The sequence below is a fragment of the Homarus americanus genome, unplaced genomic scaffold, assembly GCF_018991925.1.
Source record: "Homarus americanus isolate GMGI-L3 unplaced genomic scaffold, GMGI_Hamer_2.0 scaffold24523, whole genome shotgun sequence".
Taxonomy (NCBI): domain Eukaryota; kingdom Metazoa; phylum Arthropoda; class Malacostraca; order Decapoda; family Nephropidae; genus Homarus; species Homarus americanus.
This window is the reverse complement of record NW_024744357.1, coordinates 822417-836933: the sequence shown is the minus strand read 5'-3', so window position 1 is coordinate 836933 and position 14517 is coordinate 822417. Positions and strand designations below refer to the sequence as shown.

At 40.0% G+C, this 14517-nt stretch overlaps 1 protein-coding gene across 1 annotated transcript in view; it reads left to right on the top strand.

Moving 5' to 3' along the window:
* The first annotated feature begins 223 nt into the window (after positions 1 to 223).
* Positions 224 to 14517, top strand: part of LOC121877878 (acylpyruvase FAHD1, mitochondrial-like) — a 27240-nt gene continuing 12946 nt past the window's right edge. The window contains exons 1-2 of the mRNA XM_042383810.1: positions 224 to 409; positions 6717 to 6816. Of these exons, the coding sequence (XP_042239744.1) occupies positions 330 to 409; positions 6717 to 6816 (180 nt within the window). The 5' untranslated portion in view covers positions 224 to 329. The remainder of the gene's footprint in view (positions 410 to 6716; positions 6817 to 14517) is intronic.

The window sequence follows — 14517 nt, the reverse complement described above, 5'->3', positions numbered from 1 at the left end:
GTCATTGACACATATTGTGTTCTGCGTTATAAACGCTTGTACATTAGAGGTGATAAATCATAGTTGTTTGTTTAGGGATTACTGGCCCCTTCGCGTTTCGGCTATTTCGGCCTCGATATCATAGTTATCCTTTAAAAAAGAAAGAATAGTCATTTTCTGTGTTAAGTACGAATGGCCACGAGATGGCGATCCAGTCAGAGGCATCAAAGACATGGTTCATCCTATATATTTTCCTTGCTTATCGGCCACAGCTGATAACGTCAACAAGGTGACCACCCGGTGTGTGGACTGGAGCGACATTATTGTACTTTTTCGCATTTTCCGTGAGAATGGCAGGCCAGGCAGGTCACAACTTCACTAAGTTTGTTCAGTGGGGAAGAAATATTGTGGCCGTCGGCAGGAACTACAGGTAAATGTCATAAAAGTAAAAAGAAAGTGGAAGGGATGATGTGTGGTTGCGGTTCATCATGGTGACTTGGTATTGCAGTAAAGGTTTTCTGAACTTGAAGCTGTAAAGACAGGCTGGTAATGGTGGAGCAGACGGCTAACATCCGAAGTTGCTCGATTTCGTTCATTTTCCACATGTTTTGGGGGAATTTCACTTGCCACTAAACGATTCTCGGGAATTATACAGTTGCAATCAGTAGTTTTGACAATTCTAAGACAATTTTCTTCAATGGCTTTTCTGGCGCAAATTTCGTTTCAGAGACATTTAACATTTTATTATGGGTATTATTATCGTTTTCGTCATTCAGCAAATTTGACCTTTTGGATTTTAAGTTGAGGTTAGGTGCATGACGGAAATTTTAATTTTACCTTATTATTTAAGTTTATACGTGGCGGGACTCGCCCAGAACATCGAATGACTGTGGAGCCCCCAGGTTAGGTTAGGTTTGGTTTGGGTAATATTAGATTCAAAATTGGGTAATTATTCGTTTTAGCACACCCTCGAATTTTTTCACGAGATGTTTGAATTCTGATGCATTTTGATGTGTTTTGCTCAGATCTGACCTTCATTTCCATGGGAAATGCATCATTTAAAAAAATAAATTGGATGCAAGTCATCCTTGATCAAAAACGGCTATTTTCCATCAAAAACGAAGGCGAGATCTGAACAAAATACTGTACATCCAAATACTGTGCATCAGAAACCAAACATCTAGACCCCTAACTTTCACTAAATTAACCTACCTTAACCTAACCTCACCTTACCCCTGCTGCACGCCTATCGGCTCCAGACAGCTCGCAGTGGTACAAGAAATGGCGGATGGAGATTTATTGATAGAATTTCTTAGGTGTTCCACACTTGTGCGATTTTACTGAAAGAAACTTATTTCCAAGAGGCTTCAAGGTTTGAGGAATGTATATATGAGGTAGAAATTGTCTAAAAGCAAGTGCTTCTCTGCGATTTGAAGAAGTTCCATACCGAATAATAACCCAAGATTGTTTTTCCGACGGATTTTGATGTGTTTTGAGCACTTTTTACCATGTTTTTTAATAGCTAATCTCTAGGTTATGGGATGGGAGGGGTATCTCAGAAACTATTGATTTGCTTCAGAAATGAAGGTCAAATTCGTTCATAACACATCAAAAACCAACAGAAAAAATGTCAAAAATATGCATTTTGGAGTAGCAGATAATAATTGATAAAGGAAACACTGTAACTACCCCAAGATTCTCATTACTGTACTGTATATGACTAAAATATCAATTGCAAGTAAAAAAATAAAAGTAAACAATAAAAATTGACAATAATTGCTACATATTTGAATTTAATGCAATACAAGGAGATGAAACAAACCTTGCCGAGGCCATCTACTCAAGTTCTTGTAAGGCATTTATTGCTACCTCCTGCACATAATCTAACCTAACCTAAATTAACAGTAAATTTATATGGTAATTCCTTCCGATGCATTTGTACCAATGAGTTGACTTCAACATGCTCGCAACTGGCTAACCTAACCTTCCACCTCCGAGGCTACAATTGGAAAATAAATAACCTGTACTCTTCTTCTAAACAAACATCCCTGAATGGCAACATCACTAATTTAACCAGCCATTGCCTCTTCTATTGCAGTCAGGGGTGGTACACAGCTTAGTCCTGCTAAAAAGTAAAAACAGATTTTAATATATTACTTGATAAAACATACCAATAGTAAACAGTTGCTTATCTGATAACTGGCAACTTCTGCTTGACAATGATGGAGTAGGGGAGGGTTGAGGAGAGGCAACTGAGGCGAGGGCAAGAGCGAGTCGTCGGTGGTTGAGGTAACGGTAGGCTGTGGTCTGGGGGTTAGGGTCAATTCGTACCCAAAAAAGTCAACTCGTACCCAAATCACGAGATCAGTCGTACCCAAGATTACTTACACCAAATTCAAGAGATAATCCATACCTATTTTTTTTAACGTGGCCTCCAGCCTCCCCCAATAGCCACACCTTCGCCACCATTTATTTACCTTAATATTAAATATCCTAATACATAAGAAACTATCCTATCTGTGTTAAATTAGTTGAGCCGCAGATCCATGCGGCATTCAGTGACTGTAGCCTCATAGTCAATATCTGCAGCAGTTGTCGGAGTAGGGGCAGAAGCTCTCGTTCCCCTGAGGCAGAGCAAAGCCGACCGAAGGAGAGAGAAGGACAGTCGACATCTCATCCAGGCTGTGACATAACTTCTGGGCTGCTGCTTCTGTTCGGAGATCAGCTCCGCGAGTCTGGCGTAAAAACATCTTGCACTTGGGCCCATCCCACCAGAGGTTGTGAACACTAGAGGAGTGAAGCTGCCTTGATCAACATTTTGAATTCTCTCCCCATATGCCCTTCTCTTGTCGTTCTCGTTCCTCCTATGCGCAGCATCGAGAGCTAGGTTACGGTGACAAACGGCCATGGGATCAAAAATCCTGATGTAGAAGAAAGCTCGCTGTCCCCGCGTCCAGAATCCTCGAGCACTGACGTCCACACGGGCTTCGTTAGATGTGTTTGAAGTCCTGTGTTGGAAGATCTCGCCATCCAGTGGAAGGAGGGTCGGTTCTACCATGACGTCCCGACAGATTTCCTTCAACATATTTGCTGTGAGATCCCTTACCTCGTCATGCCTCATGCATATGAAGCCCCCCTTCTTGCAAACCATGGCGTGATCGCCATCATAGGAATAGCCACACACGCATTGGGAGGGCAAACCATCTACTGGCCAACCGTACCTTAGAGCAATGGCATCTGTAAATTCTTGTTTGTTAAGGCTGAAACCATTTGCCCTTATCGGTAACGTAGTTAGCCAGTTCGAGGCGCCCACCTCCTGCGCTATAGCTACTTTTTTTGTCAAATTTTCTGGAACCAGCAGCAATAGTTGCTGCAACATGTCATTTTGGCAGTTCTGCCGATCTGTTGTAATGGACCTACGGATCTTATTAACTTCGCTGGTGTCCACTTCCCCTGTTGCATTCTGGGCGATTATGTGGTCAGTGAGGGCTGCCGTGAGCTTAAGTGAATTTTGATGTTCAGAGTCAGCAATCTCCTCTGGATTAGTTAGTCCCATCCCTCCCAGTCTTGGTGGAAGTGCAAGAAGTGTTCTTTCTGCTAGGGTTAAGTCGTGGTGTTTCACTAGTTTGGGAATGAACTTGACACTGACTGCTTCTTCCAAAGGGTGGAGAAGAGGTCGGATCTCAGGGATGGTACGCATCAGGTAGTTCCAACGATGCTTGACTCCATGTGTGAATGCTGCAAAGGCCGCATGTGGCTCTGTGTTAGCAATCTCCGATAGAGCATGGATTTCGCTCACCCACTCATTCACTTTTCCCCCTACGTACTGGGTCTTGAAGTCCGTAGTGCCAATTACCGCGCCTAGATGTCTTTGGCCGTCCTTAGTTATTTTAATCTCACTTTCGCCGAAAACCTCCACAGCCCGATCATAATGATCTGGCTTCACGATGAGGAAGGATTTGCTGGCGTTAGGGTGGTACCCTATATGTGGACCTCGCGATGTTACCAGGTCCCACCACTTTTTGATGTCCTCCACTTTTCCTGCTCCTGTGAGGTCATCAGCATATGCCACTTGTTTGACCCCAGTTGTTTCATACTTTATTTCTTGTTGGAGCACTGATAGGCCTATTGCATACATTGCCATTGCAACGGGGTCCCCCTGTGTTGTTCCCTCGGTCGACTGTAGGATGGTATCACCTCGGAGAGCCTTGTTGTTTACTATGTAGAGGTCTGAAGGATTCCTATACGAATTTTCAACATACATCGCAAAGCTAGGACACTTGATCTTGATGTTGTGCAGTGCAGCCTTGCGGTTAAGTATGTTGAATGCGTTTGAGGCATCCACCAGAAGAACGGCCTCACAATCACGCTGCTCAAATATCAATCTCATGGCGTGAATGGCCGCCTCCCCACCAGCCTGGTGGCCAGCACACACTTGTAGGTTCCCTGCTGCTGCCCTGACATCATCCTTTACCACCTCCATTATACACTTTCCGATGATCCGCCTCAGCACTTCCCCCACCCCTATAGGTCTACATCCTGGATTCTTTTCCAGAGGAATAAGGCGGCAGGCCGTCAGAGCCTGGAGGTGATGGCAGCAAGAGGATGCAAGCTTTCTTGCAAGGGTGGCAATGGCAATGCAGAGTTCGCTTGCTACAGGGCCAAACTTGTTAGTGCTGAGGATGACTCTCCAACCGTTTGCATCCAGACCTGAAGGGCCGGCTCCTCCTCGAGTCTTCAGTGCCTTTTTCCACACCATCTCTCCTGTTATTTTCTCGAACAGGACAACATTTGGTGGGATATAGTCACCCTGTAACCTGATGCCTTCATCTTCACTTGCAGGGGGATGTTTCTCTTTCAATAGTTTTAATGTCGCCCTGTTTATTGGCATCACTCCACCGGAGGATTCATGTGTTAGAGATCTTACCGCGAGAGACACTTTTTCCTATTAGTATATATACCATGAATTTTAGCTTTATATATGATAAAAAAAAGAAAGATTATGTAAATCTTGGAGGAAAGTGCAGTGAAATAGGGAAATGTAATGCAGGCTTTAAAATGGTTGCATCTCATTACATAAGTATGTTATTCCATCACACAAACATTGCACTACAAGTACATATTTCACACTATGTGGTTTAAATAACTTTATTGCAATTTACAGATTTCAGGCTAATAGATTTGGTAGTTTCAATTTATAAACTGGGCGATGTAAACATTTAAAACGGTCATAAGTCAACAAAATATAGACATGCATAAAAACAAATTGATTTTCCAGCTCCAACTTTTTGTAAACAAATCAGTTAGTGTACAGTATGTATATAATTTGGGGCTCCTCGCTGGTACTTCTTCCGGTATAACGAACTTGTTCTACGGAGTGGCTGACATTGTCAGGAATTTCTTCTGACATGTCAACTTCAAGAGCGAAATACAGTACAGCTACTCCCCGACTTACGACCGCCCGGACATACGACCGCCCCAGTCGTACCAAATTTATTTCAAATTACGTATTTTCGAGTCCCAACGTTCGTGATTGCGCTGTGTACTGACAAAATTTTCGTTTGTAATTCCCTTTAAAATGGCTGGCAAGCTTAAAAGTGAAAGTTTTGTGGAGCTGAGAAGAAAAAGAGACACCCATTTTAGATTTTCTATGTATTATCTTCGCATTTTCGACTTACGACCACTTCGACTTGGATTTGGGTCCCTAACCCATCGTCGGGGATTTTTTTTAATCTTTTGGTACACATCTCTCGTCACAAAACAGACAATCTCTTTTGAGTACAAATTCACACACTTTTGAACGACTAACTCTTTCAGGAGGCTCATCACCATGTGGCAAACCACAAGATTTTCTCTTCCTGCTGCCTGATACATCCCTTGACATCGAGGTGTACGAGCTATAACATGATTTGTGACATGACTCTGCAGCGTTATCACTGTCTAATGCAAGTATAGAGTCAAGTTGTACATGGGTTGCATTGTCATGCTTTTGACTTCTGCGGATGAGCTTCCGTATTCCCGCAACCCCGCATTTCTTCCATTGCGTCCTTTTTTCGAAACAGGGAGCGAAGAGGCACTGGCTATGATCTATTATCTACGATCTGAAACAAAGAAGGGTAAATGACACTTGTAGTACTGGCGATGATCCATTGTCTATGATCTGACACAAAGAAGGGTAAATGACACTTGTAGTACTACTTACACACACAACATGAGTACCATAATGAAAACAATAGTGCTATAATCAACATAACAAGGGTTCTTTTTATTTTCTGATTATGCAAGGTGGCCATATTGGATTTCATGTGGTTTAAAGCATGGTATGAGCCTGTAACTATGTTAGACAGATTCCTTCGGTCTAGACATCAAAACGAATTCTCTATGTGGCTTACTAAGGAAGATATTCTTGATTTAGTGATCTGGCCTAATTAATATGATAATTAGGTCAATTATGCAAAATGCTCAATAGGTACTGTATATGCAAATTAGTATCCTACAGTTCCGAGTCCTCACAACCAGTACATATCATTTCCAGCATAAAACCTTATAGTACTCGACATTTCTAGATTCACCTCCTTGGCTAGCAGAATATATGGAGAAGTTTCCTCAAGTTGGTGCTATAGTCATCAAGTATTACCTGAAATATTATATCCTTGTTTAATCTGCTTCATTATGATGGTAAGTAAGAGAATTTTTTATTTTCAAGATAAATGATAATGATATTGTATTAATTTCAGGGATCACTGTGCAGAGCTTGGAAATGCTGTCCCAATAAAGCCTATGCTTTTTTTCAAGCCTTCATCATCATACCTGGAAGAGGGCTGTGGACCCATATTGGTGAGAAATTATTTACTATATTGTCAGGTGTAGTGAGGTGTAATATTGATCTTTTGTGTAGGGGCTGTTGCTTGATGCTGTGTAGATAGGTAGGTCAAGATTGTGATATTCATAATGTGGTAATAAGAAAAGAATCCTGGATAAAAAAGTGCATAACATCAAATGTACTGTGACAAAGAACACACCAACTGCCCGTAGTAAGCTGGTAAGTGGTGAAATGATGAATACTGTACCTGGAAATATTAATAGTAACCATGACTGTGCAGGGTAAGTTGTGTATTTCGTCACTAGTAGTGTAGTACAGGTACACCACCGATTCTCCGGGAACTGATGGTCCGGCACCTCCTTTAGTCCGGACAAAATTCCGAGAGGGAACTTAACTTTCCTCTCTCCCAGCTAGGGTGAAGCTAGTTTTAGGCTTAAAGTTTCTATCTTATAAAATGTAGCTGACTAGACCTAGCAGAATATATCTTGCATTGCTGCAATCTTTGTAAGATAGTGATTAATTTGACTATAAACATCACATAGTTTGCACAAGATATAAAAAAATTAGTCTAGTGTAGTACATTTGAGTACAAAGTGTGTACAGTAATGTTGCTCAAAATTATGACTTTTTCACATTTAATTTACATTTAATATTTGTTTAATTTAAATTTCTAGCAGTCCATGGTGCTTTAGAGACACACAAGACGTATAATTAGTGGGTCAGAGGTGTATTGTTGAATTATTATTTCTTGACCTCGGTTGGTCCGGCAACACAGATAATCCGGCAAGGCTTTGGAACCGAGGGTGCCAGATAATCGGTGGTGTACCTATACCTTATTTACTTAATGGGCCATCCACTAGAGGTTGCCATGCCTAAAGAAGGAGGCAGTGTGAGATCCCTCCAGTGTTCTTGATAATTTTGTTGAGGACTATTTTGAAGCCTAATACAGTGGGGTATGCTATAACGAACGTAATTGGTTCCAGAACCTCGTTCGTTATAGGCTTAATCCGTTCCAGGCCCCCAAATACAACCACTTAACACTGAAAAAATTCTGTGGAAAATGTAAAAAATAAGGTACTTTATCTTATCTTAGTGTTATTCAGCATGCAGGTACCCCTAAACACTGGCACAGCACTATCACTTCCACTGGGAGTCTTGGCTTTAAGGTCCTCAAACAATTGTTTAGCCTTCTCACAAATTATAGCTTCACTAATGTTACCACCTGCCATTTCTTTCTCCTATATCCACACTAAGAGTAAATTTTCCATCTCTTCAATCACATTACACCTTGCTTTGCTAAGTCTAAAGATTCCCTTAGCCACTTGCACAGTTTTTAACTCCTCTTTATTCTTCAAAATCGTACATATAGTCGATTTAGCCATCCCATATTCATCACTAAGTTTCGCAATGCTTCTTCCATTCTCACGTTTCTTTATAATTTCTTTCTTAGTTTCAAGGGTTATTAGCTTTCTCACTCGCTTTGGACGACTCATTGTTACAATTGTATACTTGTATAACAAAATAGTTATACAAATAACGCGAATTTCCACATCAAAAGACGAAATTTCAACAATAACAGTGGTGCACTGGCTACACAATGAGACAAAGATGGCGCCTGACGCTCTTGTTGTGGGTCGCGGTACAACAATATTCATGCGCCAGGCGAAATAGTCCCGTATTCATCCGCGTTCGTTGTAGGAGTTGCGTTCGTTATAGCATTCTCAATTTTATAGGTAAAACCGTTCGTTATAGGAATATTCGTAGTAGGATCCGTTCGTTATAGCATACCCCACTGTACTGTTCTTGATTTCACGGCTTGGGCTTGTAGATCATTCCTCATTCTATCACTGTATTTGTTCTGCATGATAGCTTGGTGAGCTTGTATTTATGTTCCATCATGGTGGTGTGTGACATCACAAAGAAGTGTCCCGGGTTCACGTTTTCCATCCCTTTCAGGATTTTGAATGTTTCAATGAGACCTGTTCTATTGAACCTTACCTGAAAAGTTGTTAGTTCTTAGGCCCTCACTCTACTTGGATAATCAAGATGACATAGGTCTGGAATCATCTTAGTCTCTCTGTGTTGCACCTTTTTTAGGGATGGTAGATCTTTTCTTCTGGGAGGGTTTCCATGCCTGTACTGTAATCCAGATTTCTAGAGTTGAAGGAGCATTTTCCTATTTTTGTATACGAAGGTATGCTTTATAATTCCCAAACCTCAATTTCCTTTTTTTTCTCACTGCTGCCCACTTGTTGCACCATATTCAGTGAATAATCTATCACAATACTACCTAGGTCTTTCTCCTTATCTGCAATATCCAGGAAATTGTGCCCCTGTTCAGCACATCCCGAAGAAGGGTGACCATTCTAATCCTTCTAACTATCGCCCCATTGCCCTAACTTCATCCCTCGCTAGGATTTTCAAAACTATCTTAAACTCTCATTTTCTCTGTCACCTTGAAAGCTTTTCTCTTTTGTCGGATCACCAGTATGGTTTTTGCTAGGCGAGATCTACAAGTGATCTGCTCTCCTACTGCACCCATCTTTGGTCATCCTCTCTTAGTGAATATGGAGAAACTTTTGTCGTGGCCCTCAACATCTCCAAAGCATATCACAGGGTATGGCACAAGTCATTACTTACTAAACTTCCCTCTTAGGGTTTTACTCCTTCACTTTGTTTTCTAATTTCTAGTTTCATTGAGAAGCGATCCATGGTAGTTGTTGTCAAGGGATCGATCTCTTGATCTTTCTCTACCAATAGTGGTGTTCCACATGGTTCTTTTCTTTCACCTACTCTCTTCCTTCTTTTTATCAATGATTTACTTCACACTACAACTAATTCTATCCATGCTTATGCTGATGATTCTACTCTTCACTCTTCTCATTTTTCCTTCCCCCTAATTCTCAAACTAGATCTGTTTCTAGAGCTGATATTTTTTCATATGTCATTGTGGATCTGTGCAGCATCTCCGAATGGGGAGGTAAAAAAAATTTTAAATTCAATTCAATAGGATTAAAAGACAGTACAGAATATTTGCCAATTACACTTTCCAAAATAGAAGATCTACCACCAATAACATTTCAGGATGCACTCATTTTGCCAAATTCTAAAATAGATATGCTAGGCCTCACCATTTCCTCTAATATGTCATAGAAGCCACACATCAACATTGCTAAAGCTGCCTCCCAAAAACTGGGAATGCTGTACAGATGCTATAGCTACTTCTTTCCTGAGCAGTTGCGTCAAGTTTATAAGGGATTCATTCGTCATAACTTGGCGTACTGCTTTCATATCTGGGGTGGTTCTTCTTCTGTCCAACTGTTAGTTAGGGTGATATCAAAGGCATTTTGCCTTATTAACTCTCTTCCTTTAGTTGATAATCTCTCTTCTCTTTCTCTTCGCTTCAATGTTGCTTCATGCTCTCTCTTTTGCAGGTACTTTAATGGGCAATGTTCTGTGGATTTGGCACCCTGTGTACCATCAGCAAAGCAATGGGCTTATAACACTCATCTTGCCTCTGCTGCCCACCGTTTCTTTGTGGATGTCGGTCACACTAAAATAACCTGTTATAATACATCATTCTTTCCTCACACAGTTAAATTGTGGCATGCTCTGCCTTCTTCTGTGTTTCCATTGTCTTACAATGTCTCACTTCAAAAAGCTGGTTTTCCGGCATCTTCGTGTTGTAGATATACAATGTTTTCTTATTATTATTATTACCCCCCCTAGGCCCCGTTGTGAGTTGGTGACCTGTGCCCGGGTGGGCAATCCCCTGTAAAAAAAAAAAATAATAATAATAATACTTGTGATTAGGGTTATTGTATTATACATGTAGGGTCTTGCATTTTGTAATGTTAAATAGCATTTGCCAGCTTCGAGACTATTTGAGCAGCTTATACAGCTGGGCTCTTGAGGGGTACTTAGTGAGTACACCTACAAGTTCATGGAGTCGGTTTAATGAGTGTCAGTTTCGTCACTTGCTGTTGATCACTTAGTTCAAATTCACAATGTTTACGTCGTGATACACGATCACTTGTATCCTAATGGCACCACAGTGACCTGGTGGCACACTAGTTACCAAGATACTAATTTTCCCTCATTCACTATTCTGTTTCTTTATATACTACTGTGAGTTGGTCTTGGTGTTCCTTCACTATATTACTTGGTCTTTCTATGGTGGGGTAGCTCATGGTCACCATTAGTGGATAGCTCTGGTTTATTGCTCTTTTTTCCATGTTTTCCTGTGACTGGTGTCCTAAGGCATCTGTTACTTTTCCATTAGGTGTTCTACTCAAACCTATAAAGTTGATATTATTCTTTCAATTTCTGACGTAATTCAACATTGATAAGAGTACAGTAGTCGCTTCGCCAAGGGAACCTTGGTGACTCTTGAGTTCACTGTCCTAGTTGCAAAGTTCATCACCCAAAATGTTTCGAAGGACTAATGTTCTTGCTAAACCCAGCCCAGAATGCCAGTGCTGCTGTAAACTTATGCTTCTGTGATGGTATTCACTGACTTATAGTGATTAATGGATGATTCATATACTATACACAGAATTTACTTGTACTGTACACTGAAATGCCACAAGAAAAAAAACATACTGTATAAAGTACAGTATACGTATATACACTGTACTGTACCTGTATTGTATAATAAAGCTCTGAGGATATCAATAAACATTAAGTGACTTACTTCCATTGTGGTTCTATACTTTTACAGCCCCCAAAAGCTACTTGCATTCCAGCTGAAATATGTCATTGTTCTTAGTAAAAATAAGTCAAATCTTAGCATCGACCTCAGTTCTTAGTTTCCTACTCCCTCAAGCACCAGCATGTGCTTATGCTTCGTTGTCAGGCTAATTTACCATACATTTCTTTGCTCACGAGTTGGCTGGCTCAGTGGGGACGCGGGAGAATGATGTGGTGTGTGGGAGGGAGGAAGTGTACCGGTAGGTAGGGAATCGGCGGAGGTAGCATCCTTGCTGGACTCCATTGCTTTGCTGAAGCAAGGATTACAGTACGTACAGTATTTTCTCAATTTAACTAACTAATTCAAGCCACCCCTTTCCGTTAAGTCAAAATTTCCACTAAATCAAATTTCCGTTATTTTTGCTCGATTTAACGAACTAGTTAACTAAATTGAGCGTGATTCTATTAAATTCGCTGCTTGGCGCATGGGGTTTGCTTGCATCCACTCAGTCTGTGTCCTGCTGCCATCACATATGTTGTTCGCTGCTACCGGGTACTTCTCAGTCAACTAACTACTGTGCTTAGACATCATGCTGGAAGTCCTCAGAAGTCTTGGAAAGGAAGTGGTGTCGAGGAGAAAGTCAAAAGAGTGTGGCTATCAATTGGAAAAAAGTTTGGAAATAATAGAACATATTGAAAACAAACACCAAACCCCCTAGTTTAACCCTTTGTCTGCGAGAGGTTACCCTAAGCTGAATTAAATCATCTGGCGGTAGCCAGAATAAAATGACAAGTGCGGGAATTGCAGCGAAAGGGTTAAGGTAAGCCACGAATAATGTTTCTAATGTTTCCATGTACATTTCATGTGTGTGTGAAGTGTCTCTAGTTGTGTGATTATTAACGGAATTAATCTCAATGTAGCGAACTAGTTCACTAAAGCTAGAGAGAAAAAAACGAAAAAAAAATTTCCGCTAAATTGGGTGTTCGTTATATCTGATTCTGTTAAATCGAGAGTATGCTGTATATGCAAATGGCGACTGTGTTAAACTTTCATTTGACTTTTATATACTGGTTTGGCAATGCAGTATTTTTTGTTGTAACTTACCGGTACAAGGCGGTACAGTATTATGCTTGGTAGTACGTGTCCTCCTAATATTACTTATTAGGTAATAATTAGATGTTTTAATTGCCTCTATGTTGGCCTGGCGAGTTATTGCTAGGCATTAACATACAGTACCTAGGTATAAGCTAGGCATTGCATTCTGGATTGAACAAAAACTGGTTTTTAGAAAAAACTGCTTATTTTTATTTATTCCTCACATTTATTGATACTGTATATGTATATTATATTAAGAAAACTATGGCTACAGGAGGAAAATACACACAAAAGTTTTTTCCTAAATAGTGGCCGTACGTCTTATATGCCGTAAAATACCGTACATTACACAATAATCACAGCTCCTAAAATAAAACATGAAACATATAATACTGTACTGTATATAAACGAATTTAACATAATCCAAATTAATAAGTAGAAAATGTAACTAAGAAAGGAAACTAAACCAAATCAGGTTTCACAAAGTCAAAGTCCATTCTGAACCTAAATAGAGCAGTCTTTTATAACATCACTTTTACAGACACTATATAAAAGTTTGCCTGGGTGCCTTCTGATTTGGTGATCATTACGTTATATGTGGTGATGCTTAATGCAAACATTTTATATTTTAATTGAAGTGCTGTAGTGCTCATTCACCAACAAGAAATGTGTGCAATTACATTACCTCTTTTGCAATTCAATAGATACACATTACAGCAATGGTCTCCAACCTGTAGTTTGCAGGTGCAGAACCATATTATGGAGCTTGCAAGGATTTATTATAAAAGTGTGAAGTATCGGGGATTCTTTGTCATAGTGAAAATAATGAAAATACTGTATGTCATAACTTGATATGACATTATAGTTAAAGAGAGAGGAACTGCTCATTTGTCCCGAGTCTGCCATGTACAGGATGTGTGCATTACAGTATAGACTTTTTAAAATGTACTTTTTGTGAAAACACAACAAATTATAGAATCTAGTACAGTAGGTTATCAGAGTAGGTTTATTAACAGTATGTAACCCCGCTTATATGCGTCTGACCCCCTGAAACCTCCCTAATGCTTGGGTCTCATTTGAGCCGACTCACCCAGCATCTCATGCTAGCTCACTGTGTTTATTACTTGTCCATGCTCGTTTGAAAAAAAATAATAATAATTTAAATATTCTAATGTTGCTTAGAAAAAAATCAAATAAAACTATAAAATACAAAAAGTGAAGAACGTGAGTGTGTATATTTGGGAAGTGAATGTTTGTGTGTGGAGTCAGTGAGTTGTAATTGCATAGCCGACTCACCATTCCAGCCGCGCTCCCTCCCTCCCTCTCATCCCTGATGTGAGTCAGCTGGGTGACTGCCTGGCCGAGCAGCTGAACTGTGTCATTTAGCCCAGAGGATGGTTTGAGTGTGGAAGGAGTTATTTTTTGTACATAGAATAATATACTGTATACCTTACTGTACTGCACCAGTAAATGTGAAGAATAAATATATATAATACTAATAAATAAAAAAATGCATTTCCATTTGGCAGTCATTTCATTACACACTAGACAGCAGCAGCAGAGATCCCTCACTGTTCCCCCATTATGTTTTTTATCTTATTATAATTATTTCTTTTATTTATTTGTTTTTACACATTCTGTATGAACGATTCTGTCATGTAATAGAGCAAAAAGAAAAAAAAAATAACGTACACCTAGCCAGACTTATGAGTTGAATAATAACCATAACATAGGTCACAGCTCCCACCAAGAAATGTTTATTCTCTTTATGTTTTTGACCTTATGATATATATATATATATATATATATATATATATATATATATACACACACACAGTAATACCCGCTTAGCGGTTTAACATAAGCGATTTACATCATCCCGTGATTGCCTCACAGCCGAACTTTCACTTGCGGGTTTTTCCAGCATATC